Consider the following 26,558-nt stretch of genomic DNA (forward strand, 5'->3'; position numbering starts at 1 on the left):
CCGGAAGTTAAGGAACGCGTGGGTTCACTTCAAAAACTTGCATCAATGTAGATGAGGTACTTCCGAACACGATTGATTTGACATGAACTTCAAATTAAACGATAAAGAGAGAGGCGAGTCTAATTTCATTTCCAGTTTTTCATAAGGAAACATTAGATCACTAATTCTTGTCTTCCTTGTTTTCCAAATCGTTTTTTGGTTTTCTGATGTTAAGATGTGATGTTTCGTGTCCGAACTTGTTCATTTTGTTTTCCTTAGCTTAGGAGCAAGCTCCTTATTAGGACTCTGACTCAGAGAAGGTTTTTTTTAGAAGAAGTGAGGAGTTTTGGTAAGAACCTGGCACTAGTCTCTAATTGGCGGAAAAGTCACCTCACAATCGACTGAGCACGGTTTGACTAGCTGACGTGAACGACGTAAATTTGTTCATCGAAAGATTTATGCCATACGTAGATAGTTGTGATTTCTCTTGATTTTACAATGTTCGGTCTTCAGTGTGTTAGTTCTTTAAGAGGCGCATTCGCCAGAAGCAAGAAATGCCTTCCTGCTGTTCAAAATGCTGTTGAAAAGATGTCGACGAGTTCTGATCCCAAAGATCCATCTTTCACTCAAATGTGTGAGGGCTTCTTTGAGAATGCGAGAGTATACGTGGAACACAGGTTATTAACCAAGCCTGATCCACCAGGTTATCGTCCAGAAAAGTTTGAAGACAAGCAACACAGGATAAAAGGTAACAGCTCTCTTGAATTACCACCATCGGCTGAGACTCGTCTTTCAACAAAATTAGATTAAGTCGCTCGACGGAACATTTCAGTGTTATTGTATGGGAGGTTTAAATCAATCGCCATTCGCGTGAACTGTACGATCGTCCAGGGTTAAATCGATTTATTTTTTGTTGCTCATCTGAACCACAGCTTGGCGAGACTGGTGGATAATTGTCGGTAGATCTTTACCAGCTCGTGAAATGTGACCTCAGCCCCCATGAACTCTTACTTTCACATTTGACATTCGCACGTAATTTTGAAAAATTTTAGACTAGAGAGTGAGGCATCAAGTTTTGAAGTCTAATTTCAGTATTTTAAGCTTAGATCCGATAAACGAAATTCTTATGCTTCAGCTAAAATTAATATTCAACCGGTTCTCGAAGCTTTTGTGACATTGCATTCACGCCCCCGACCATCCTCCGTTTTCTCCAAATATGGGCATACTGTTGTGTTCGAATCATGATGGTTTAAGCAAAACTTTTGTGTTGATAAAAAATAATGAATTCACCATGATTATAGTGTTATAGCCTTAAATAAATGAACAGTCACATTCATTAAGTGATTTGAAATACTTTGGTGTGTGCTCTCCCAAATGAGCTTGATGTCTCCCAGCTGATTATATTACTACTAATGCCAAAACTTGAAAATAAAACACTGGTAAAATTTCCACACAGCCCCATACTACATTATGTATTCAGTTCTTGGATAGAGAAAACAATGACAAAAACAATACATTGCCATTGGGAAAACAGATTTGTTTTACAATAGTATGGGGCTGTGTGGAAATTTTACCAAAAAAAACTTGACAGCTTAAGAACAAAGAATAATGACTTAATTGGATAACACAATTACTGGTAAAACCAGTAGTTCTCATTGCGGTCCACTAAAACTTCAAATTCAAATAGCAAAAATGTGAAGTAAAAATACAGTTAAAAATTAGAAATTAATTAAAAATTTCTGCTTATAGTAAAATTATCAACTCTGGAGTTCTGATCTATATATTTCTTGTATAGTTGATTTTTAAATTTACAAAGGGAAGCGAGACTCCTAGTGGCACTGTCTTGGTTATTCCATAATCTTAGTGTCACTTGCAAGGAATGAACGTTTGCCAGTCATAGTGCAAAAGAAAGGTGTGGATAAGTCCATATTAGTTGATGCCTGAGTTGTGTAAAGATGTCTATTTTTAACATAACAAATATAATGATTAAAGTAATCAGGACATTTCCCATGGATAATGTTATGCATAATACACAATTTCCTTTGCTCTATTATGTCACTAATGGGTATCCATCCTAATCTCTTAAAAAGGCCAACTGATCTTTCAGTGCTTGCATTTAAAATTACTCTGGCACAACATTTTTTAATTATGGGGAGCCTTTGTAAATTATCAATCTTAGTGTTTCCCCACACTGAACAACAATATTCAAATATTGGTTTAATTAAAGCATTGTATAGCTAATTCCTAAGTGATAAATTCAGGTACTTTCTGGCTCTTTTAAGAAGATTTTACCCTAGAATTTAATTTAGTGATCATGTAATCTATATGGCTATTTCAATTAAGATGCTTGTCTATCTTCACACCAAGCAACTTTTCATTTACGGCCTCTTTGATTTCAGTGCCTTGCAACGAAAGGTTAAGCGATGGGTTTGTGCAGTAGGAAAGTTTTTGCTTGGTTCCAAGAAGTAGCTGTTTTATTTTCTTTGCATTTGGGACCATCTTGTTTAGCAAGAACCAGTGATTCGCTTTGTTGAGATTTCCCTGAAGTTGGATATGCAAAGGATTAGAATTAGCCATCCATAATGTAGTGTCATCAGCGTAAATATCCACATTGCAATCGGGTATTGCAAGTGGAAGGTCATTGATATGTAAGAAGAAAAGGATGGGACCCAAAATAGAACCTTGTGGGACGCCTCGAGTAATTGGTAGTGCGTCAGACAATGATCCATTGATACAACATCGCTGTGTTCGATCATGTAGGTAAGACTCAAACCACCGCAGAGATGTATTATCAGTGTGGTACATACTGATTTTTGATAAAAGTAAGCTGTGATCTACCAGATCAAAAACTTTACTAAAGTCCAGCAGTACTGCGCCGATGATGTTTTGCACTTTTGGTGCAATTGCCTCAGCTTGTTCTAATTTTAAGAAGCATTTGTTTCAGTCCAATTAATTCTACTTCAAGTGAGTTCCAGGTTGTTTTTCTTTTAGGGACACTAGATGTTATGAAGCCATGTGCAGATGTTCTTTCAGTAATGTTTCCTATCAGACGAGATAATGGTGCATTTGAGCTTATCCAGGGTTACAGGGCACAGCACAGCCATCACAGGACTCCGTGCAAAGGAGGTTGGTTGGCTTATTTTCCAAAATGAAATAATTTAAAATAACAGTATGAACAAACATATTTTTGCATGCTAGACAGGGTTATTACAGCAACTCTTTCCTTCCAGCTGATTTTAGACAGTTACTCTTTATTGGATCAGAATCAGAATGTGTATACTTTAGATGCTATAATATCAGGAGTGTAAAATTAAGACTATGATCTGATTGTGCAGTTGAGAGAAGCTCTGAAAAGGACTCTTGTTGGTCACAGAGTCTGATACATAAACAAAATGAGAGGAAGTAAATTTCTGGAGTCAGTGCATTTTACAGTTTATGTGTTCCAAACACTTTGCTTTATACACTTTATACATGGTCTTATTTTCAAGCCAAATACTCACTTGTGACCAAGCATAATGGCACTTGATATATTTTCAAGTTTTTGTTGTTAACATACTTGTCAGTTACATAAGCTGTATCATCTGGCACATCAAGGTAATTTTTGGTTTTTTGATGGTTAACCTAGCTTGCATTTAGTGGTGCTGTTACTGAAATTTGGTGGTAATTACTATTGACATAGTTGCTGTGGATACCAGCTCAGTGTCAGCAAACCATATATACTGTTGAAGTCCCTACTCAGCCACACATGTCTTTGTTGTAGATTTGTCATTTCTAGACATGGATTCAAATAATGTTGTCAGTTCGTATAGGTAATCACATGATTTCGAGTGCAACTTGGAATAAATAAGCATGAGTAAATTTTTTCAAAGACAAACAAAATTGCACAAGCCCATAGGGCTCGTGCAATTTGTGGTCTTTGAAAAAATTAACAAGTGCTTGTTTATTCCAAATTGCACGAGTAAAATCATGTGATTAAGTGTAATAATATACATGGAAAAATACAAGATGGCTTATCAAAATTAAGCATAAGCAAAGTGCGCACATCAAGTGCAAAAATAATTTATTCAAACCTGCGTTCGGTCAAAACAACAACGTACGATTAAAACAATAATATGTGATGATATCTTCACATCTTTAAGGCGCAAAAAAGTTCAGAGTCTGACTAAACAGTTCAAGGAATTGTTCAGTATGTGTCCGAATCACTTTCGATGAAATGGATTGTCGTTTTCAAGGTTTAACCATGTTTGTTTTTAATTTCAGTGTTGGATCGCCAGAGCACAGTATTAAGCTGGGTTGGCTCGTAATTTTCAATTTCCTTGGCAATTCCCTTCTCTAATCACCACTTTTTCCAAACCAACAACCAAAAAGCAGTGCTTTTTACAATGTTTTCGTTGTTTGAGCTGTTTTTCATCTGCAGTTGCAAAAGAAAGCCTACTTAAAATGCCAACCATTGTTTTGCTCGCAAATTTCAAATTTTCAAATTTTGTTGTGATGTCCAAGGCTCACATTTGATTGGCTATCTGTGAGTTTCTCTGATTATTGACCAATCAGAATGTCTGATTTGTTACTTTTTTTGCACTGAATCAACCCCCTCCTGCACTGAATTAACTCTCTTCTGCACTGAATTACCTGAAAACTGCATTTATCTTAACCAATCAGAACTGAGAAATTTTTCCATGTATATTCTAACCGAGAAACCTAGAAACAGTAAATACCAGAAATATTTCTTGATGGGTAAAGAAAAACCAACTGATGAGGTTCAAGAACTGGTGGCTGTACACAATATGCTATTAAAATAGTTTGTTTTTTGTGGCTCACTTTCATGTCCAATGTGGATATTTTTTTTTCTCCAGGTATTAGGTACAGTGATGATGTTGATATTGATGAGGTACAGGCATTGGCCACTCTTATGACGTACAAATGTGCAGTGGTAGATGTTCCTTTTGGTGGTGCAAAGGGTGGCATCAAAATTAACCCTTCAAAATACTCAGTATGTTTCTTGTTATACATAGATTTTTATGTTTTCATTGGTTTTCATTCTCTGGTTTTGTTTTTAAGGCTTCTTTTGAGATGTAACTCTTCTCTCCTTAACTTAAATGTTTTTTTTTTTTGCTTTGTCTTTCTTTTATAGCAACCTGAGCTGGAGAGGATCACACGCCGATTCAATGTGGAGCTTGCTAAAAAGAATTTCATTGGGCCTGGTCTTGATGTTCCAGCCCCAGACATGGGAAAGGGGGAGAGAGAAATGAGTTGGAATTGCTGACTCTTTGATTATGACTTTAGGTAAGTACATGACAATTTAAGCTCACTGCCACTCCCTATGTGATTTGGTGGCCTACTTAGGTATAATGAGCTAGACTCTTCTACAAACTTAAAGGTTCCTAGGTTCAAGCCCTGGCAAGGATCATTGTAATCCTAGATGTTTCAATACAAGATCCTTTAGCTCTCACCGGTCTCTCTCGTCATACCTTGTATAAATAGTTGAGTAGCTAATGAAAGCCAGATGCCTTCCAGAAGTACTCAGATAGAACCCAAAAGTTGTTGACTCCTAAGTTAGCACAATTTGTTTTTAAAGTAATCAGAGCTGCTACATTACAAACTTGCATGTTGGGCATATTGGAAGTTTGCTCCATAAGTCAAGCCCTTCAGACATTAAAGGGGACAGGCCATGCTACTTTATCATCACACATTTGTCATGTTATGTATTATTGTGAATTGCATTCACTACAGGTTATTGGGCACATGAATGCATATGCTTGTGTCACTGGGAAACCAATTCATCGTTGGAGAAAGGAATTCATGGAAGAGTGTCAGCCACAGGAAGGGTAATATATTTTTTATTCTTTCAGATTTTCCTCCTATTTTTGAATTTATTTTTCTGATTTGTAATAAAAAAATTATGAGAAATTAATCTGTGACCTAATTCCATTTCAGGGTGTTTACCATGGAATAGTAAAATGTTATAAGTTCAGGTATATTGAATTCAAAATTTGCAAAAAATTTTTTTTAGCATATTTGGTAATTATGTTTATATATTAGCAATTCTTAGACTTGGGCTCTTACAACGTTAGAGCTAACAAGTACTTCTAGGAATGAAATGAGGAGTTTTTTTTTGGGTGATGTGTTTGTTGTAATGTTACAGTAAGCATGTTATTTTGTTCCATTGTCTTAAAATAGATAGTATTCAAATGACCAGACTTCTACTAGCTTTGATGTTTTATAATGTCCAAAGGATATGATCTTTGGACCAGGCTTTAGATTAAGAATTCTAGAAGTCTACTCTGTGTTTGAATGTGTAATCTACACATGGAGGGCAGTGTCAATTATTGCGGTGATCCATATTTAATGGGTCATCCATGTGTGTCAGACTTAAGCTCAGGTGACTCACATTTTGTCGTAAATGATATTGCGACAAACAATCACACTGGTTTGTGGTACATTATTTTCATTTTCCTACTCAATAGTAGTTCCAATCTGTCAATCAATCAACCCAAATTACCTATCATATTTCTGTACTTCTGTCATGAATCTATCAACAAATTCAGTGTTATGCTTTGCTCAAATTAATTGCATCCCTTGTCAGGGTTCACCTATTGTGTCACAGTTAAAGACCTTAAAGACTGGTTTTTAGGTTATAGTGATAGAGTTACAGGAGAGTTGTTATCAAAAGCTATGATCTTCTGAATATCAGGATTTGTTCTAGCTCTTAACTAACATTTTTTCTGCTCCAATTGTGACTTTAACATCATGATGAACTCTGAAAGGGTAGAAAAATTGTCGAGGCAGCCTTAAGAGGCTGGGTGGATGGTATCTATATAGAGTACAATTGATGGGGGGATGGTTTGATACCCAACTAAGTTTGGAAGACATTGACATTGTGCTCTGTGACCATGTTAGCTGGGTGTTCTGCACTCTAGTTGTACAGTAGTGTCAAGGTGCTGTCTAAGGGGAGTAATAACACCACTCATTCACTTCACAAAAATTAACACAAAGGTTTAAGCTCTGATCTCTTAACCCTTTATACCCTAGCATCAGTATGGATATTCTCCATACTGTTCTCTATACATTTCTTAAGGTGCTGATAAGGGGAATTTATTTAACAATCAAGAGATTCTTTAGTTAGTAAAATTTCCTTTATTCTAGTAATCTTCTTTGATTCAGAGGCAATATTGTAAGGAGAAATTACATGCTGGTCACTCTTAGGGGTCAAAGGGTTGAAAATAAAAAAGTCAAAAGGAGGAATGACACTAAAATACAAATGCACATCAGCAAAGTTCAGTTCCCATAGGTTCACATGTACAATTATCTCAATTGATACATGAAAACTACAAATGTCTCTTCAGTTCCTCCCATTCATCCTTAGTCTTTTTTCTTTGATTCTTTTGTGTTAGGTGTCAGGAAGCTATGGCATACACCCTGCATATCTGTAAGAATATTAATTGGCATGCAGGACTTAGAGAAATCTGTACAGGCAAAGCAAAACAACTGATAGTAAAATAATGTTAATACTTTCTGCCTTTTTCAGAAAAATATGCTAAATTGGTTGGCCTAGAACCTGGTCTTCGAGGGAAGACATTCATAGTTCAGGTAATTATTAAAAAGAATGACCATTGCTAATACGAAACATTGTCAGTCATGTTGGAAAAATGTTTGCTATATGTTCATTGTTAAAAAAAGAGAGGAAATGTAAAGTTGCTTTACATAATTTAAAGTTGCTTTTAAGTGGTCCTGGAACATTTGCATTTATTTGATAAACACAAAACTGATATGGAGAAGAGATAGCTAGGTGTTGGCTCAACCTGCAGGAGATTTTCTGGATTTCTCTGCCTTTCTAAGCAACCCTTCGATATTTTTTTAGGTTTGCCTCAACAGTTTAATAACCATTTACCAAGTTATATAGAGAGAGACTGTGACAATAAATTGTTAATTAGTATATATCACACACTTAGATAAATAGTGCTTTTCATCTATGCTGACCCAGGCCCAGCTGTAAAAAGAGGCACTGTAAGAATAAATTGTTTTAGAATATGCCACACACTCAGGTGAATAGTGCTTTTTGTGAATGCTGACTGGCCTAGTTATAGAAAGAGGTATTGTGAGAATAAATTGTTTTAGAATACACCACACACACAGGTGAATAGTGCTTTTCATACATGCTGATTGGCTGGTTGGGAAGTGATTGGCAAGTATACTATTCACCTTTGAGCAGCTGAAGAGACAAAATAAAGGAGTTAAAATCATCTTTTTGTGCTTTATTATCTCATTGTTTAGTAAATATTAAAACATGTATTTACCCCAGTGTGGGTGGCTGGTGGTGAATATTAACCTCACTATATCGTGGCTTAGTAAATATCTATAACCACCTCCACTTTGGTGATGAATTGTTAAATAAATTCAGTAATTCATGACTTCTTTTTAATGTTTATAGGGATTTGGTAATGTTGGTCTTCACACCTGTCGTTATCTTCACCGTGCAGGAGCTAGGTGTATTGGGATCATGGAGAGAGATGGAAATCTCTTCAATGCAGATGGAATTGATCCTAAAGAACTTGAGAACTACAAACTGGTACAGTGTGTAGCTTTTTACACACAGAGTTCTCTATAGTGTCTTTTTTATAAGTTTTATTTTAAAATGTCTTCGGCTTACATTTGTTTATTGTTTCCCTTTTTCTCCAGGACAACAATGGCTCAGTTAAAGGATTCCCAGGTGCAAAGGTTTGTGAAATGCTGTGAAAAAAGTAACTGTCAGTAATTTTCACCTTTATGTAAGGTTTCGCCAATTCGTCATGGCTAATTAACATTTTTTGCTTAGGTTTACTTACTCAAGGAAATGCTACTCTGTTGATTCTGGTCATCATAGTCCTTAAATAAGGAATAATGCAGTGAACTGTTAGGGAAATAAATTTGTAATGAAGTTGCTCCTTCCCCTAGATTATAAGCAAGTTGAAATGTTATATGCTGGTTTACCTGAGACCTTCAGAATGGATTAATGCTTTCAAGTTAACATTCTGTTCACCTCTTTCTTAGTTGGAAAAAGCTTCAAAAACCTGGTGCGGTCAATTGACAAAATTATTAAATAAATAATTTTAGACATTGATTTTGAAAAATAACTACAATCATGCAATATTTCAGATGACCGAGGAGAACCTTCTAGAAGCAGAATGTGACATATTAGTTCCTGCAGCCAACGAAAAACAAATCACCCTTAAAAATGCCCACAAAATCAAAGCAAAGGTACTCTGTTACTAGTAGTATTTATTTAATGATATCTAATTTTTGGGCTGTTATTTGGTTGTTAGGTTTTCAAGCTTGGTTGCTCATTAGTGAGAAAGGTTATCCCAGTTTGTAAGGGAATGGGAATCTATAATAATTCGTCAGAGTTTTCTGACTCATTTAGTGATGTTAATTTTCGGTTGACCTTTTAACTCTCATGAGTGACATTGACACAATTACTCCTTACAATATCAAGAAGACAAGTGATGAGTATAAAGAAAAATATCAATTAGTGGATTATTAGTGGATCCAATACGAAATTCTCCAAGTTAACGTAAGAATTGTACGGTAGATAGTAAGGAGAATTACTAATGAGATCTTTGGAGTGAAATGGTTGATATAATTTGCTTTTTTACAACGTACAACATAAATGTTTCAATCACTTAATATAGAATTCGTCCCACTTGATCCAGAGTTTGCCATGCTTACCGCCAGACCACCTTTCTTCTCTTTGCAGTTGTTCGATACGTTAATTTTACTTCATGCTATCTCAATCTTTCCTCTCAACAGAATTGTAATAAAGTTCGGGAATAAGGCGCGAAGAAGAAACACTCAACTGCGTCTCATGTTTCTCCTTCGCTTCTTTCGTGCTGTAGCTGCTTCTTGCTTGCTTTACAACTGAACAAAATATAGTAAAGACTTCTTTATCTGTTAAAATTAACTAATAGTTAGACAACTTCACCTTTACGTGAATAGCGGAAAGTGGAGACCATCAGTTGCCTTTTTTTTTTCTTGATTACTCTACTTTGTGTTCTTAGGTTATTGCTGAGGGGGCAAATGGACCGACCACACCTGAGGCAGAGAAAGTTCTAATTGAAAATAAGAAACTCGTTATTCCAGTAAGTTTACAACGAAACAGCAAGTGCAATCTGAAGTAAATTTGGATATGAAGCTCTGACTTGTGTTTGTTTATTGTAATTAATATTTGCACCAGAGGCATGGTTTGAGCTGAAATGTTTTTTTGTTGTGACCATGTAGGACTTGTATTTGAATGCGGGAGGTGTGACGGTATCCTATTTTGAGTGGCTGAAGAATATCAATCATGTCAGTTTTGGACGTTTGACTTGGAAATACGAGAAGGAGGCAAATTTTAATCTCTTAGGTGAGCGTGTCTTTTCACTAAGAATACATTAAAGATGGATCTTTATCATTCATTCTGTATTTACTTATTACTATGAGTATCAAGTTATTTAAGATAATATTGTCTTCGCCATATGAAATAGTGAAAAATGACTGAGAGCATAAATTGCAGTTTCCTTTCAACCTCGAACTCCCATCACGACCAATCTTACCTTTTTTTGAACTGCATAACTTTTTTTCTTCCTCTTTACTTGATTAGCTACCAGAGACAGCTCACCTTCATAGGCATTTTTTTTTTTATTGATAAACACTTTTGGTGACCTCTTTGTATTGAATGTCCCCATAGATACAAATGTATTGTACAAGTGCTGTTATTTGATAATCTCTTAGTGTCTCTGAATGTTTGTCTCTTCTTCGACAGGTAGCGTCCAAGAAAGCCTGTATAATCATTTCAAGGAAGCCATTCCAATCAAACCGTCGGCTGAGTTCTTGCAAAAGATCGCTGTGAGCATTGCTTTCACTTTGTTAATACGCACCACATAGGTGGACCTGGGGAAGGGTGTGCCAACTCGGCCGCCCTCCCTCCCTCTCTCTCTTCCCCCCCCCCCCCCCCCCTCAATGTGATGACTAACGGCTTTTTTATGTCACTAGTATCCTGTAGTAAAATTTGTCTGCGTCCCCCTGTCAGTTACGGCCGTCCTAAGTGGTGCACCCCTCCTTAGAAGAATTCTGGATCTTTCTCAGCACCCAGTGTAACTCGATTGAGCAGTGCGACTTTTGATACATTTTTAGCGACTCAGATGCCGCGCAACCCAAATAAACCCCGCTTTTCTTGATGTGATGTTTATTCGGACAAACCAACAATCGATATTTTTACTCTCCCTTACGTTGCTTATTTGGGGGAAGGTGCTTCATTGAAGGCAGTGCCTTATGGAGCAAACACGGTAACTATATGTAATTTCGTTTGAATTCCCAACTGTCTTGTAAACCCTGAGCTGCAAGATTTGTACATGATCTTCCAATAAGATTTGTTTTCTCCCAAAATGTAATGTAGTCTTTTAATTTTAAACTTTTGTAATCTTCTAGGGCGCGAATGAAAAAGATATTGTTCATTCTGGATTGGAGTTCACCATGGAACGATCAGCCAAGGTATGTCGTCACTGATTCGAGGTTTTCTTCACGAAATCATGTCCATATTTGTGCTTACCTTGGGTGCTGAGCCGTCAAAAAAGAGCCCACGTTTGATATTTGGAAAACTGCTTCGAGTATATCACGTCATAACATACTGGTAGCATTCCTGGGAAATTAATAATAAGTGTAAAACAAATTTCCCTTTTGGTCCGGTAATGATAAGCAGTTATTGGATGAGGTTGAGCATGACACCATACACTTAACGTATGGTCCCTAGGGAAACAGTTAGTTTTGTTTTCCCGAGACTCCTGATGTTTCTTGAGACGAAGTCGAGGGAAACATCAGGACTCGCGGGAAAACAAAAGTAACTAATTTCCCGAGGGACCATACATTAAGTGTTTTGGTTATATATTTAGACTTCCCTTAAACAATCATGTGCTGTTGTAATTGGCGCGCGGGCACCAACTACGCAATTGTATCCCGGTCGGGATACATGTGAATTTGACCAGGGGCACGTGACCAAGAATCAACCAATCACAGTTCTCGTTTTGTTGAGTGAAAGTCTACGTATCAAAACCGAGGTCTGAGTCATCTGCCGAAACCGAAGGCTAAAGCAGATGAAACAAGCACGAGATTTGATAATTCATGAGATTTTTCAAAAATGTATCATAACGATGATGATAAAATTAATGGACCACTCACATAATGAAAATTTATAGGGCCAATACGAACAAATTGTAAATAAGCTAAGAAAGCCGACCAGTTGGTCGTATAATAAGCGAGGCCAAGAAATTGAACTCAGGGTATCGAGAACAAATCCAGTAATTTTGGACTTTTCTTCGTTAAAAAGTGAATTTAACTGTGATTTTCTTTTCCTTTTAGCAAATTATGCACTGTGCTAGTGAGTACGAACTGGGTCTAGACATAAGGACAGCTGCGTATATCGTGTCCATGGAAAAAGTCTACAACACATACACTGTGGCTGGTTTCACATTTACATAATCCTTCTGTGAAAATTGACCAGTGATTAATTCTAAGATAATTTCATTTGGCTAAATTTACGAATGAGCTTTTCCATTGAGGATATTTATTATAAAAGCAACTACTGCAGCGGTCATGCGTCCATGATGATTGTGTGTCTGTGTAAACTGGATGAAATGAATGACAACGTTTTGTTGCCTTTTCTGAAGTTCGAATCATATAGCAGTCGCACTCTTTGGTCATAGCTGCTCTTGAAACAACGACACTTGACACAACTGTCGCACTTTTTAGGTCATAGTTGTTTTTGAAACCGCGACATTACGACAGAAATAGACAGTAAAATTAGAAAATGCGAAAATGTTCCATCAATAAATAACGGAAAGCTCTTGTCACTTTTAATGGGCTTGATAAGTTACTCCTAATTTCTTTGGGATTTTCTTAGGGAACCTGAGATCTTCTCTTTTCATGATCTTATTTTGCCACAATTTGATGAGAACTTTAAGTTAAGATTATTTTACTGAGAATTGAAAAAAAAAAAGCGCTCGTTTTAACTATTTGTCTGATGTGTTTTTCGTACTCCAGTTTTCCCCGTTAAAATTAAACTCGTCATGTAGCGTACTGCTTCTTGATCGGTCCTTTTTGTAACCATTTAGCTTTCAGTGCGCAGGGACGTAAAGAAATTCAAAAGTCAAACATCTTTCATAGCGCGCATTTCCTTTTGTACTATTATGAGTTACTTAAAGCTCTATCTGTAACTAGTTAATTTTAGTGTTCTTTTCTCTTGAACATCTCGGCATGCATGTCTTTAATGTGCGGTAACATACGCTTTATGCACCACTTCTATTTGCCCTTGTCGGTTTACTAAATTGTACTGGTAAGCGGAGCTAAAGAATAAGAGACTCATCTTTCAGGAAGTTGTGTCACCTTCAGGCTTAGGGCTCCGCCCTTTCCTCCTGAGGAACCGGAGTGCGCGTGCGCAGTTTTCTACGGCACTCAGTTGCGTGACTTGCATTGTCGTGATGTTCTTGTATCCGCCATGTTGAATCCATAAAGAAACATCAACTACGAGATTACTAAGCCTTTTGCATATAGGAAGAGAATTGCTACGGTCATAGATTTAATATGTCTGCCACTGAATATAATAACTTACTCTTCGCAATAAGTCGGAAACTCGACGAACTGAATGCACTCGATCACCTTCTGTTCATGTGCAGAGGGAATCTGGCGCCAGGCAGCGAAGGCAACATCCATGATACTCTGTCGTTGTGTAAAGAGTTGGAGGAAAATAATAATTTAGGAAGTGATCGCCTTCAGCTAATGAAAAGACTGTTGAGGGGCGTCGAAGACTGGGCTCTTCTTGAAAAGGTGGAGAAATTCGAGTGCAAAAGAAAGGAATACAAGGCCTTGCTTGAAAAGATAATTTCTTCACTCGATACGCTCAATGATTTGGAACGGCTGATCGCGATATGCAGGGGAAGTGTTCGCGAAGGGAGTGAAGGCAACATTGAGGATGTTCGCTCGCTATTTAGAGAACTGGAGAATCAAGGCAATCTTGAGATTGACTATCTCGATGTTGTGAAGAACATTCTAGCTGAAACAGAGTCAAACGAGCTTTTGAAGGAACTCGAACAGTTCGAAGAACGAAGAAATCGGGAAGATAAATCCGAAGCGAGGAAAGGTATTTCAATCTCTGTTTTCTGTTTTTAATGGTCAGCAATGACTTTTATAAATTTTCTCGATAAAAAGTATAAAAAGTCCGTAGTATTTGTTGCCGCTCTTGTCCTCGACAAGCTGTACATCATCCGGGTTTGATTGAGGGAATTAATGGGATGTTCAAGAAACTCATACTATTCATCTTCGGTTGTAGGGAAACAACACCGCAAAGAAATGCGACAAAACATGAAACAGGTTGATTCTTTTTGTAGACGCATAACAATCTGGTCTGAAAGTCTGAAAGTCTCGCGTTTGCTTCGTGTGTTAATGGACTTGTTTCACTTACTCAGCTCTCGCAATTTTTGTTTACCAATTAGTAGAACTTGATAATACTTACTAAATTAATCGCTTCGTTGGGCTCACGGCTATCTTTGCCACCAGACAATCAGTTGTCTGCAGAAGATGAAATTCTATGGCATACAATTCTAATAAATTAATTGAAAATAATTAACCCTATTTCAAATGTGAAATTTAAAAACAAGCACCAGAACTTTGAGGGCAATGCTCAAAACAATTTATGTCTGTGATAGATGTGGAGGTCAGTTTGATCCTCAACAAACAAAATTATTTACGATCCTACCTGCAGTGTAAAATAGAAAGGAAGGTTGCAGGTAGGGTTTATCTATCAAAGCGTATACAACCCTGTTCCCAGCTTCTTTTCCCTTATCCTTTCTTGAGGAATGTTGAAGTGTGTGGGCTGGTTGTCTTTGACATCATCTCGTAGGAGGCTGTAAATCCTCTTAGTTTGGATACAAAAGAAAGAAGGTTGGAGGTGGCAAAGTGAATAACAAAGGCGATACGGGTCGATGATCAACGCGTTAGCTAACGCGTTAGCGAAAGAGCACTAACGCGTTGACTTCTTCGAGCCCACGCGTTGACAACGCGTTAGGTGGTTCGCTTATCTTCGAACGGTACTGTAGTCTCGAGAAAGGAAGGAGAGATACCACATGTGGTATGAAAAATCATGTTATTTACTCAGACATTTCCTGAGACTGGCAGGGGAGCTTTCCACCGCAATATTTACCTCCTAAAGAACTGTTTTGTTTTAGTATCACTCCTTGAGTAAGATGCCAACTATCTTGAGATCCTCGTCCTTAACCTTCAAGTAGGCTTATCCAATGGTGCAGCCAACTTAGTAACTAAGCACTCTTAATATAAATCTGATGAAAGAGAGAAAGATCCTGAGACAGTTTTTTCTATGATAGGCAGGAAGAGTTGTTGTTCACTTAACTGACTGACACCTGCTGTTCCCTTTATATAGCACAAAGAGCTGCTCTTATGTCATCCTTTAGAAGCACATTAGTAGGAGGTAAGCCAGTTAAAATTTTTCCTGATAATTTCTCTTAAAAGGGCTCACCCTGTCCCTTGGACGTGACGGTTTTAGACAAAGAGGGAGAAGAGGACTGGGCCCTTATCAAAAAGTCTTGGCTCCAACAAAGAGTCAACATGAAACATATTCTTTTTTGCGGTTCGAGTTATCCTTGGTAGAATGAGTCATATCACAAAACATATACATAATTTTATTATTTTCAGTGGTGAACATTAAAACAGTATTCAAAGTAGTTGCTGGCGGCCTTACAGTCGTTTCTGCCATGGAGGTGTTGAGTCGTTGGTCCTCATTTGATCAGCTGGTTGCAGCTGTACAAACCTGTGTGCTTCCAGCCGGTACAAGGCTGGTTCAAATCACAGATGGCTGTGTGTGCCTCACAGTTCAAGCTGAAAGTTTATCAGCTCTTATAATTTTGTGGAAGATGTATCAAGATGGGACCCTTCAAAGACATCTGCACGATTTCTTTGTCACTGATGAGGTGAGAGAACTCGTCAGTGGAGAAGATGTGGAGGTGAATGTCACCATCGATGAAGACGAATATCAGAAAGCTTGTCTCGAGTTGATGAATGGAGCTCAAGGTATTGTATGTTGCACAATAGGTTTCTTGTTACTGTCACCTACTCTTCTCAGTCAGCTTAAACCGGCGTTTTCAGTCGATGGATGAATGATAGGTCGTGAGGGACGAGTGCAGTCGTGATAGCGAAGACCCTGCGCTTTCCTAATGAATTGACACATTGGTCAAAAGTTACTATACAGTAACAAAAGGCCTATAATTAATGCTACGGTGTATATCTATTTACTGTGTAGTTTCGTTTGATATTCCCCAGCGTAACCATAAATAGAATTCTTCGACACTTTTTTTTTCCACACCTAGTGTAACGTTCGTAAGGCGTATGAATTCACGATCGGCGGGAAAGGGAAGTTTAGGGAAACGCACAATAATATCGAATGCATATCAGACAAAAAATTACACTTATGCAAGGGGGCAGTCTGGTTACATGCATTATCTCTTGCCCCGTTCTATAATGTCTGACTGAATTTTGTATCAGTTAGATTTTACCCTATCTTAAAACGTCTAATTTAGATTTCTTCTCCTTTCAACTTCTCTGAATGCTAATTTTTTTTTCTGAATCTCAAACGTGTTTTTATAACAAGTAATATGGGAATCTGTGACTAGCCACACGCCATGGATTTCATAAAGTTAATGATATGTGCTAATTGTAACTGATATTGGTATATTTTACATACTTTTGAGAAATTAGCCGGAAAAAAATCTATATCTGTGAACACTTCTTTGATCGCTTTCACCAAATCTATCTCCCGCCTCAGATCATAACACTAAGTAATGGTTTAGTATGTTGTCTCCGCAAACATTACTTCCTTCTATTTCTTTTGATTAGCTTGTTTACCTGTTTTTATTTTGTTTTGTAGAAGTTGAACTCACTGGACGAGAGGAACGAACCCGGAGAAACTCTGATTCAGTTCTGTATCCCGTCGTCAAGGAGGAACTGTCAATGTTAAAGATCAAACGCATCCAGGCAGCATTTAATCAGAGAATGGCAGTTATAGAGAAAGAAATTGAAGAAGTTTCTTTGAAGGTTTTTGGAGATCGTAGTGCTAAGAGGCAGCAAACCATATTCAAGAAAATACCCTACGAGCTTGAAGGTAACGATGTGAATAGTGTATGAGTACATATCACAGCATACCTGAAAGCTTAAATCGATCTGAAACAAATAGAAGAACATGAATGTGATTCTTTCTCAGAGACTAAAGCACAAGAACTTAAAGAAACCGAGGAAGGACTTGAAGAGCATCGATTGTGGCAACCACACAAGGTCGAGCCAATGGATATGGAGAAGTTTTACCTTGTACAGAAGTATCTGGAAGATGTCCCTGAAACTCGCAGTGTGACGACTGAGGCGAGTGACAGTGCTCTGGGTACACAAGCAGCGGTATCCGAAATTGAAACAGAAGAAATTAGCGGTAAGTTTACCCAAACTCTAGCCCTTTAAAAACTGATTGACTTTGATAATATTGGGGCCCTTACCCCATAAATGCAAACTCCATGATAATATACAGTATACCTTTTGAAAGCTATGGAGGGGCACATCAAAAACGACATTAGCGGCTTTGAAAGAATTTTCATTTTGAGCTAACTAGCTTTAAAAAACAAAGATCAAAAAAGTACGAAAGAAATTTTCCTCCTCCAAATTTTACAGGTGCACAGCTTAATGTGATTTTAGTTTTACATCTGATTCAATGAGCATATCTTCACTACACTATCATTTCGTCCGTTCAGGGAAATCCATCAAATAATCAAAAAGTTATGAAACTTTGAGTCGAATGGAACTCTTAGAGATTAAAGAGTATTTTCTGTTGTTGGGGGAGTGAGGTGGATTGGCGTGCTGGTAATGTGTAGGTGAGACAGACGTTATCCAGGGGAGATTACGCTAGTGCCTAGGTCTCCCTTGTCCTTTTAGACTCTGTACAAATGGGAGGAAAAGGGGAGTACGAAACGTGTACACTTACAACGATGGCTCTTCGCGCACCCCGTCTCATTTTCCTTTGGACCACAAATCACCACCCGTCTGGGTGGTGATGGCTGGCTTTTAAGCTTTTGAGACAAGCAGCCTTCCTATAAAACAAGAAAGTCGATTTGAAAATCTTTTCAAGTGTCAGCGTAACTCAGGCCTTATGCAACACGATTCAAGTGAACACAGAAAAAAGATTCTTTTCTCAGTAGTGCTTACGGGGAAGAAAAGTTGAGCGCGTAACCCAGTTTCTGAAGCATTTGTGGCCTGTTTAAAACAGGCTTATCCAATGTTATCTTTAATTGTACTTTTCCATTTCATTTGAAGCAGAAAGACTGTGCTTGAGAGATCTCAGTCAGTTGGTCACATCTGAATTGAATCAAAGGCTTAAGGCTGACGCTACTGCAATGGAAAAAGTCTCCCGTTTTTTCGGTTTAAAAGGTGATCCATTGTCTTTCTCCTTCCTTCCTATTGAAAATTTCTTTCCTGACACAACTGTGAGCGTGTTGAAAGAATGCTTTGAGGCCTTACGATTGTACGATCTCGCTGAGGTTCTAGCAAAAGTGAAACCACGTGCACTTTGTCCTGCGCTGTCTCTGGAGCAAGTTGAAAAATTGCAACTCGGTGATCGTCGCACGAAAAACTACAGCAAGATGGCAGTTGTGGTAGTTGATGTTAGCAGCGAAAAGGATTCTGTAAAAATGATTGAAACATTTTTTAAAGATCTAAACCCAAAAAACGAAGTAGATGTAATAACATCTCCTAATGAGAGAGATAAGTTACTAATGCGGAGAAATATCGAACGGAAAGAGTTGTCGAAGATGCATACGTTCGCCTGGGAGAAGCAACTCAGACATGAGTTAGAAATCCAGCTTTCTAAAGTGAGAAGTGGGATTGAAAGGGAAGGCCAGGAGAAGAGCAAAAGCCCCAAAGGAGAAGGCATGCGGAGATTAGGTGACTCTTCGATAGCGAGGGTGAAATTTATTACAGATCTCAAAAGGGATGAACCTTCCCTGAGAAAACAACTCGAGACCGAAATGGAAGAAATTACGAAACTTAAAGAAGAAATTAAAAGGGGAACTGAGCGGATTAAAGATATTGAAAGGGAGGAAAGTGATGCAGAGTCGGCCTTGTTAAATGTCATGGACAAATGGATCCAAGATCAAGGTTAGTAAATTTGTACAAATACTAGGAAATGACCATGAAAAGAAGTGTTTTTAAGATCTTTCTGCACACCTCTGCGTTGCCTCTCTTTGTGTGCTTTTTAAGACCCTCTTGTGTGTCCCATCGCCAAAAAGTCAGTTTCCGGTGGTCATTTAGAATAGTATTTTTGTGGTGCAATACTACATGTTCTGGAAACTGGAAACCTTCGAAACCGTACAAAAATTCTCGCTTTCCAAATCTTTTAGAAGTCATTGCGTACAAAATGGCTACCAAATGAAACAAAATCATCTGATCCAGGGGTACTTATATTTGTTTTTTTGTAAAAGAGGTTGTATGGAATTTTTTTTTTTCACTGCGGAATTTTTAAACTTTAAAGGAAAAATCACTGGACATTCATGGCTAAGAATTTTGTTAAAGCCTGAATTATTTTCATGACTTATTTTCGCTACTACTTTAATTGTGTTACAAACTGCAATGATCTTGCTTGTTTTTAGTACGTGATTCCAATCGAATAGGAGCGCTCCCGGTGTGCTGCTCTGATCATCGTTGATTGCCTTTTCCGACTAACACGTCTTATACGGGTGTTTATATACAAATCGTCCTTGATTTAAGCGTTGATAAATACTGTCTGTTGGTTTTAACCACGATAGCTACTCTCTTTGTCACATAGGTAGCATTCCTAACAAACACAGTGGCTCTAAAAGTGACGCTCATACTTGCAAACAATGGGTTCTAGACATGCACCTTGTTCTATGGATTAACATATATAACACGGAGAGATATTTGGGAGTTACATGTTATTTCTCCGAGTAGTGGTGAGGGAAAATAAGGGCAATTACAGCAATTTTCGCTCGTATTATGTGTTAAATCATCGAGTAAGGAATTTATTTTTCCATTGTCCGGTACATTGACTTGGAGTCTTCGAATTTCTTCCTTTTTTTGGATTGGATAATTTTGTACTTGTTTGAGCACAACTTATTGAAATACCGCTGTCACGGCGTTTTGGGTATCCCCGTGTTTTAAGTATCTCCGTACCCAAAATGCCAGCGTTTTCGGTATCCCTTCTGGGGATACTCAGAACATAAAAGTGAAATAAACAAGAGATTGGGGCAAGTACACCTTTTGCTGTTCATTACGAGAAAATGCGCACCATTTGCGTGAAAAGGCGAACAATTGCGTAAAGTTACATTCATTGGCGAGAAAAAAACGATCGTTTGCGCGTAAATCAGATTCAATTACGATTTTTGCATTTTAATCAGCATTCAATTACATTTTTGGGCATTCTTATGCGTCGTTTGTCACATAAAAGGGAAAAATACACTTTCATTTGCGCTAACCTTCAAGTCATGAACACCATCATGAAAGTCAATAGAGACAATGTACAAACAGTGTTATGCATAAAGCGATTATTAACATTTTTATTACACTGTTTGCAATTTAAGAGCATTCCTATACGGCGTAAATATGATTAAGACAGTCATTATTAAATGCGCTTGTACAATCTATTGAGCGTTTCTTACATTCGATATTCAAATATCGAATTCCAATGTAAAAAATAACCGTTCCAATTTATATTGTTCTGAATTTTAGATTACCCGTAATCTCTCTATTCAAACATCTCGGCAGATGTGTCTGCATAAAGCGGTACCATTATGCACTTTTAGCTGTGGTCACAGTGTCGATGTTTCTGTGCAGAGCTTCAAGCAGTTGTTGTGTTCGAAACTCCCCCAATGGGATTCCTCTGTCTCAGGCCTCATCGCTGTTATGCATTCGTCTTTGAGTTTCCGTACGTGAGATGTCGGCCTTGATCACCGCTTTCAGACAGCGTACGGCTTGCTCTACGATCTTGAGGAAAAAGGTGTCCTTACCCCAATCTCTTGTTTAATTTACTTTCATCTCCTCTGGGGATACTCAGAACGCTAAAAGTAAATTAAAAAGAGATTGGGGCAAGTAATATGGCGTCCAATGTTGAGTCGTGGTGGACTTTTAAAACTGCGTCCTGAAGTCAGAGAAATTGCTTTGCTAAGTTAGATAACTCCAGCAATGTCTGTTAAGATGTTATTTAAGGCAGGAGACCTATGAAACGTCTTTGAAGCGATGAGTGTCTTAGTCACTCAAAGGCGTAGGTAGACAAGAGATATTCTCCTTAATTCGGTTTTTATTCGGCCTTGATGAATATACAATTGTATTTGAAAAATATGAAAAATCTCAATAAAAACGACAAAACATTTGAAATCGGTGTGAGAATCATGAGAGTTACTACAAACATTAACTTATGGCATTCAAAGAATGATGTAGCCGCACTTTGGGTTTCCCTATTTCTTTCGAACTCAGCTTTAAAAAGCAGTAGTTAAATTTTTGCTACTTACACCGTGATTGTTTGGGTATAATCAGGAAATTATACGAACAATGTTAAACGTTAGCCTGAAGGGTTAACAAGGATATGGAGTAATCTACGGAATTAACCCTTCTATTGTTTGACTTGAGGAAGAAACTAAATATTTCTTTTTTGTTTGTCCATTTATATTGTTTTTTTCTTTATGAAAGAAAAAAAACTTTATATCAGTATACAAAGTACAAGTTATCAAAGCCATCATGAAAGTCATTAGAGAGAGTACACAAACATTATAGAGTATAAACCACTCATTAACATTTTTATTACACTGTTTGCAATTCAAAAGGATTCCTGGACGGCATTAGTATGAAAAAGACAATCATTAATGTGCTTGTACATGCAATTGAGTGCTTTTTGCATTCAACAGGCAAGTATTGATTTTAAATTGAACACTTATTTTGCCTGACTTTATAATGTCAGTAAATTTCGTTCAGTTCATTCGCTTCGTGAACGTCTTCTGGCCGCTAGCCAAATGCCACGAAGAAGCCGAATATCACTCGACCACAGTGAGAGAATCGTAAGAGGATTCGAGGACCAGGAGGAAGACTATCTTGTGGTCGCAGACGCGCTCGGAGTGAACCGATCAACGGCAAGAGGCATTGTGGCGCGCTACATCTGAGAGGGCAGGATCCAGGATGGACCACGAGATGGTAGAAACAACGTGCGCGTAAATGATGAGATAAGAGATTGCCTAGAGGAAATTATTAACGAAAACTGTCTACTCACACTTTGTCGGATAAACAGTGAACTGAGGAGACGGCTACCATAATATGACTCAAACCCGAGATCCAAGACCGCACCATGGAAAGGACATTAGACGGGATGCTGTTTCGAGTGAAACTGGCAAGGCCCCTTCCTGCTGACAGAAACAGACCTGATGTGCTGAACAAACGAGTCGATTACGGAACCTGGTTTATGGACCATGCCGTAGTATGCTACTGTGTGTTTGTCGACAAATGCGGCTACAACGTTTGGACGGCCAGAAGTCACGGTAGAGCGCGGCAGGCAGAGAGGGCGTAACGTCAAGTGTGCGGCCAGCGAGTAATAAACTTGACTGTGACCATGAAAATATCGCCTATCAATGGACTTGTGTTTTCCTCAGCAGCTGTTGGTGGAATGAATTCTGCGCATTTCGACAACTTCCTGGCGCAGGCGAGGACAAGTCTGGATATCAAGGAGGAGGTGATCTTCGCGTATGACGGAGTGCCGGCCCACTGAAACCTAGTCATTCCCGCCCCAGACACAGAGCCTAAAATGTTCCCTTCCCCCCCCCCCCACAGCCCTTTCCTCAACATCGTAGAGCTGTCTGAAAGCGGCAATCAAGGCCGAAATCTCGCTCAAAGACGCATGGATAATAGAGATAAGACCAGAGCCAGAGGAATCCCACTGAGGAGTTTCGAACACAACAACGGCTTGAAGCTCTGCACAGAAACATCGACATTGTGAACGCAGCTTAAAGTACACAATGGTACTACTTAATGCAGACCTATCTGCCAATGTCTTTGAATAGAGAGATTATTGAAAAGTAAACTAAAATTTAGAACAAAATAATTTTGGAATGGGTATTTTTCAAATGGAATTCGGTATTTGAATACAGAATGTAAGAAACACTCAATAGTTTGTACAAGCTCGTTAATGACTTTCTTAATCGTACTAACGCCGTCTAGGAATGCTATTGAACTGCATACAGTGTAATAAAAATGTTAATAATTGGTCTATACTGTTTGTGTACTGTCTGTGTCTACTACCCAATGCTGATTAAAATGCAAAAATCTTTAGAAATCTGAATTACGCACAAATGATCATTTTTTCTCTTTAACGAATGTAACTTTACGCAATTGTTCGCTTTTTCACGCAAATGGATGCGTATTTTCTCGTAATGAACAGCAAAAGGTGTGCCTGCCCCAATCTCTTGTTTAATTTACTTTCAGTGTTCTGGGTATTTCCAGAGGGGATACCGAAAACGCTAGCATTCTAGGTAGAGCCAGACTCAGTGAAACGTCGTCTTTTCGTGTCGCAAGCAATAACGCCTTTGAAAGGTCTGGTTAGGCCTTACATTTTGGGCGGCTGCTCACGGAGGTTCGACTGCGTTCGCGGATTCATAATTTTGTTTAATTTTGGTGATAACAGTAGGATAATTTTCATGATGTCATTGTTTTTTCTTTTTTTCGCGCTCTTTTTCGTTTATTTTGTTTTTCTTTTTTTTTTTTTGTATTTCTTCTTTTAGTTTGTTTCTTTTTTAATTCAGTGATACGTTTATTGGTCTTCTGTTGTAGATGGATCCACCTTCATTGCGGTATTTTTAATCTGTTCTGACAGTTGGGCCCAACGTTTTTTCGCCAAACGCCTTCATAAATCTATTGAGGAGAAGTTGTTATCAATTCCAGATCATGGGAAACTTGTGGTGAGCCCTCCTGGATGGAAGAGTATTAGCAAAATTCCCGAAACTCTTCATATAACAGTGAAGCAAACTCGTCACTACCCCTTCAAGGGAATAGTAAGAAACGATTGGCCACTTTTCACTTCATTCATTGAAATTTTTAAGAAGCGTTGGCCTTCGTTGGACCTTATTTCAATGATGAGAGAATTTAAAAGGACTTGGCCAAATGATTTAGAAGTGAAGGACAATTTGTCTATTCTGCCACGGTTTTAGGAGCTAAACAAAGAGATTGTTGTATAGATCATGGTTGATAATCTTATAATATCTGTATGGACATAGGTATTTCCTAAATCGTTTTATTCTAATCGTGAATATGGAAGTTCAAATGGTAAGAGGGTGGGCCGTCATATGACAAATTAATTGCTTATACCCATGTAGCGATATCTTATATCGCCTTCCCCTTTTGTTGTGCATGGGGAAGGTAAGATGGCCTGAGGTAACATATTTTCGAGTAGATTTTCCAGAACATACATGTAAGCGCGGCGAGCTCAAATAACCTCCCCCTACTTTTGGGTCGTAGCCCACTGGCTCACTTCATGCTAAACGGCCAAACATGAGTTGAGAAGTGTGGAGGAATGTCAGTGCCTTTGGGGGAGAACTTTTTTTCTGTACTACGAATCTTTTTTGTTTTTGGCGTATTGGTCACGGTCTAACAAACCTTTCTTCAAGGAAGTTTACATATCTCTGCGTAAATATATTGCCTACGTCCTTTTTAAATTGCATCCGGTAAATGACTCGTCCGTCAACCATCGTTCTCATTGTTTTAGCAACCTTAAGGACGATAGCTGATAAGCATGGTTTCCTTCAAGATGGGCTGTGCGCTTTAAAAACATTTTTTGTACGAGTTTTTTTAGCATCCAAATCGCGATATCGCATTAAAAAGAAATGTGCACCAATAAAAATTAGAAAAAACACTGCATGGTACCGTTTAAAATAAATATTTAGAGAAAGACGTTTTTCGTTTTGTCACGAGCGTGGAACATGAGGAATCGAACTTCAGACCTTCGGATTTCGCGCTCCGATGCTCTAAACACTGAACCACAGAGACTCCATAGTGAGCGAGGTCCATTGCCTGGTCCATTACGAAGTTCATATGACACGCGTCCTGCATACTGCGAGGATCAACGGTAGCCGTGGTTACACACACCTTGGGTTTGGGGCCTTACGGAGGGTAAATGGCTTGGGTTTGGTTAAGCTTAGGTTTCATGTTGCCCTTGGATAATTAGATATGAGTTCACTGACCTGACAAATTGGCAGGAAAAGTACAGAGCAACATGGATGTTACGAATCGAGATCTATTAAGCTAAATTACAGTGATTCTCCTGCTCATTATACGACAGTCCTCCATAAATATAACAGTCCAACAGTTTTTTTGCGAGAAGACACCGAAGAAGGCGCGAAATTGACCAAGCGCATCGGAGGTCACCTCAAAACACTGCAGGCGATTTCCTGTATTAGCTACATTCTGCTTAATGATTGGTCAAGCCACCTTAGGGAGCAGATAAACCGAACTTTTCGGTTCAGGAACTGTCATGTTCTTTTTGATGTATCCATGGAAATAACCTTAAAGCAGTTTCGGTCTGGAGAAAGCGGTTACACACAAAAATGTCCTTGCTCGTGGGCAAACGCTATTTACCATAGGTAAAAGGGCCAGTGTAACCACGACTAATGTCGATGGCGTCATGTTTTGTAAATAGAATAAGAGATGATAGAATAAAACTTACCATCTCTCTTATCCTATTCACAAAACGTGTAAGAACATTTAAGTTCCCATGAAAATTTATTTACCGAGCTAAAAACTTACCATCTCTCTTATTCTAAAAACAAATATTATTTACAAGGTTAGTCTTTGGAACATTTTTTAATAAAATAAAAAAAAAATACGCGTGAACGGTATTTTTGAAACGAAAGGGGACTTAAATGTTCCGCCTCTTCCATGAATTACTAAAGTACACACTTAACCGTTATTTAATTTTCTACAGCTCCTTAATAGAAGCCTACATTCCAGCTGTAAAAGGACGTAGAACAATGGGTTAGTGTTTCAGCCCAAAACCAGCTCGAGAACAACAGGTGCTTATGCTTAAAACCACTTTAAGCGATGTTTTACTAGGATGTGAAAACTTGTGTACTCATTCAAAAGTGTGCAGCTCAAATGAAAAATTAAACGAGACTACGAAAGGTAATAATTTTAAATGTGGTGAACACAGCTTGAATTTTGTTGAATTGATAGTTGACTACTTAATTTACTATGAGGGTCTACCAAACGGGCCGATTCCAGAGAAAATATTTGATGATCGCATAAACAAACTTTGTCCTCCAGGAAAGTGATCATAATATTTTTTCTTGCACGAAAACTAATTGAAAAACATCCAGTATTATGTTTACTTGTACTAAAAATAAAGGAAAAATTATTCATTATAAAGAGGTTATCGTGGTTATCATGTTCAAACTTACAACTTCTATCCTTTCGCAGAAACCTCTTCCCCTGGACAACGAATTCTAAGAGACTGAGGTGTCCAAAACCTTTCCTCCCCACCCTTG

The 26,558-nt window shown here is 38.1% G+C and overlaps 2 protein-coding genes and 1 pseudogene across 4 annotated transcripts; all 3 read left to right on the forward strand.

Moving 5' to 3' along the window:
- Positions 1–359: 359 nt before the first annotated feature.
- LOC131768995 (glutamate dehydrogenase, mitochondrial) lies at positions 360–12,843 on the forward strand. Its single transcript, XM_066165921.1, is given in 17 exon segments — positions 360–727; positions 2,971–3,105; positions 4,833–4,969; positions 5,111–5,265; positions 5,715–5,763; positions 5,766–5,804; positions 5,914–5,938; positions 6,347–6,358; positions 7,505–7,566; positions 8,408–8,545; positions 8,656–8,694; positions 9,112–9,213; positions 10,011–10,091; positions 10,231–10,354; positions 10,754–10,836; positions 11,419–11,481; positions 12,346–12,843. Coding segments are annotated over 17 exon segments (1,614 nt in total). The 5' UTR covers positions 360–477; the 3' UTR covers positions 12,466–12,843.
- Positions 12,844–12,989: 146 nt separating this feature from the next.
- On the forward strand, positions 12,990–24,969 carry LOC131785176 (uncharacterized). Of its 3 annotated transcripts, XM_066165914.1 has the most exons (8): positions 12,990–14,122; positions 15,419–15,466; positions 15,691–16,065; positions 16,919–17,152; positions 17,252–17,470; positions 18,346–19,185; positions 19,853–19,997; positions 23,854–23,985. In XM_066165914.1, exons 1-7 carry the CDS (start codon positions 13,567–13,569, stop codon positions 19,993–19,995), a joined length of 2,415 nt encoding a protein of 804 aa, XP_066022011.1. In that variant the 5' UTR covers positions 12,990–13,566; the 3' UTR covers positions 19,996–19,997; positions 23,854–23,985. The 3 variants fall into 3 exon arrangements, with proteins under 3 accessions (XP_066022011.1, XP_066022006.1, XP_066022008.1); XM_066165909.1 differs by lacking the exon at positions 19,853–19,997 and having other exon boundaries at positions 23,854–24,969; XM_066165911.1 differs by lacking the exon at positions 19,853–19,997 and having other exon boundaries at positions 18,349–19,185; positions 23,854–24,969.
- Positions 20,810–23,106, forward strand: LOC136283341 (uncharacterized; annotated as a pseudogene).
- Positions 24,970–26,558: the final 1,589 nt, after the last annotated feature.

Source organism: Pocillopora verrucosa, chromosome 1 (genome assembly GCF_036669915.1).
Source record: "Pocillopora verrucosa isolate sample1 chromosome 1, ASM3666991v2, whole genome shotgun sequence".
Lineage (NCBI taxonomy): Eukaryota > Metazoa > Cnidaria > Anthozoa > Scleractinia > Pocilloporidae > Pocillopora > Pocillopora verrucosa.

What these genes read in the sequence shown, in the direction of transcription:
- LOC131785176 (XM_066165909.1), top strand. Translation starts at nt 13,567, where the DNA reads ATGTCTGCCACTGAATATAATAACTTACTCTTCGCAATAAGTCGGAAA. An exon ending in TAAATCCGAAGCGAGGAAAG is followed by an intron (nt 14,123 to 15,418) that starts GTATTTCAATCT and finishes CCCTTTATATAG; the next exon opens with CACAAAGAGCTGCTCTTATG. An exon ending in TGAAACAGAAGAAATTAGCG is followed by an intron (nt 17,471 to 18,345) that starts GTAAGTTTACCC and finishes TTTCATTTGAAG; the next exon opens with CAGAAAGACTGTGCTTGAGA.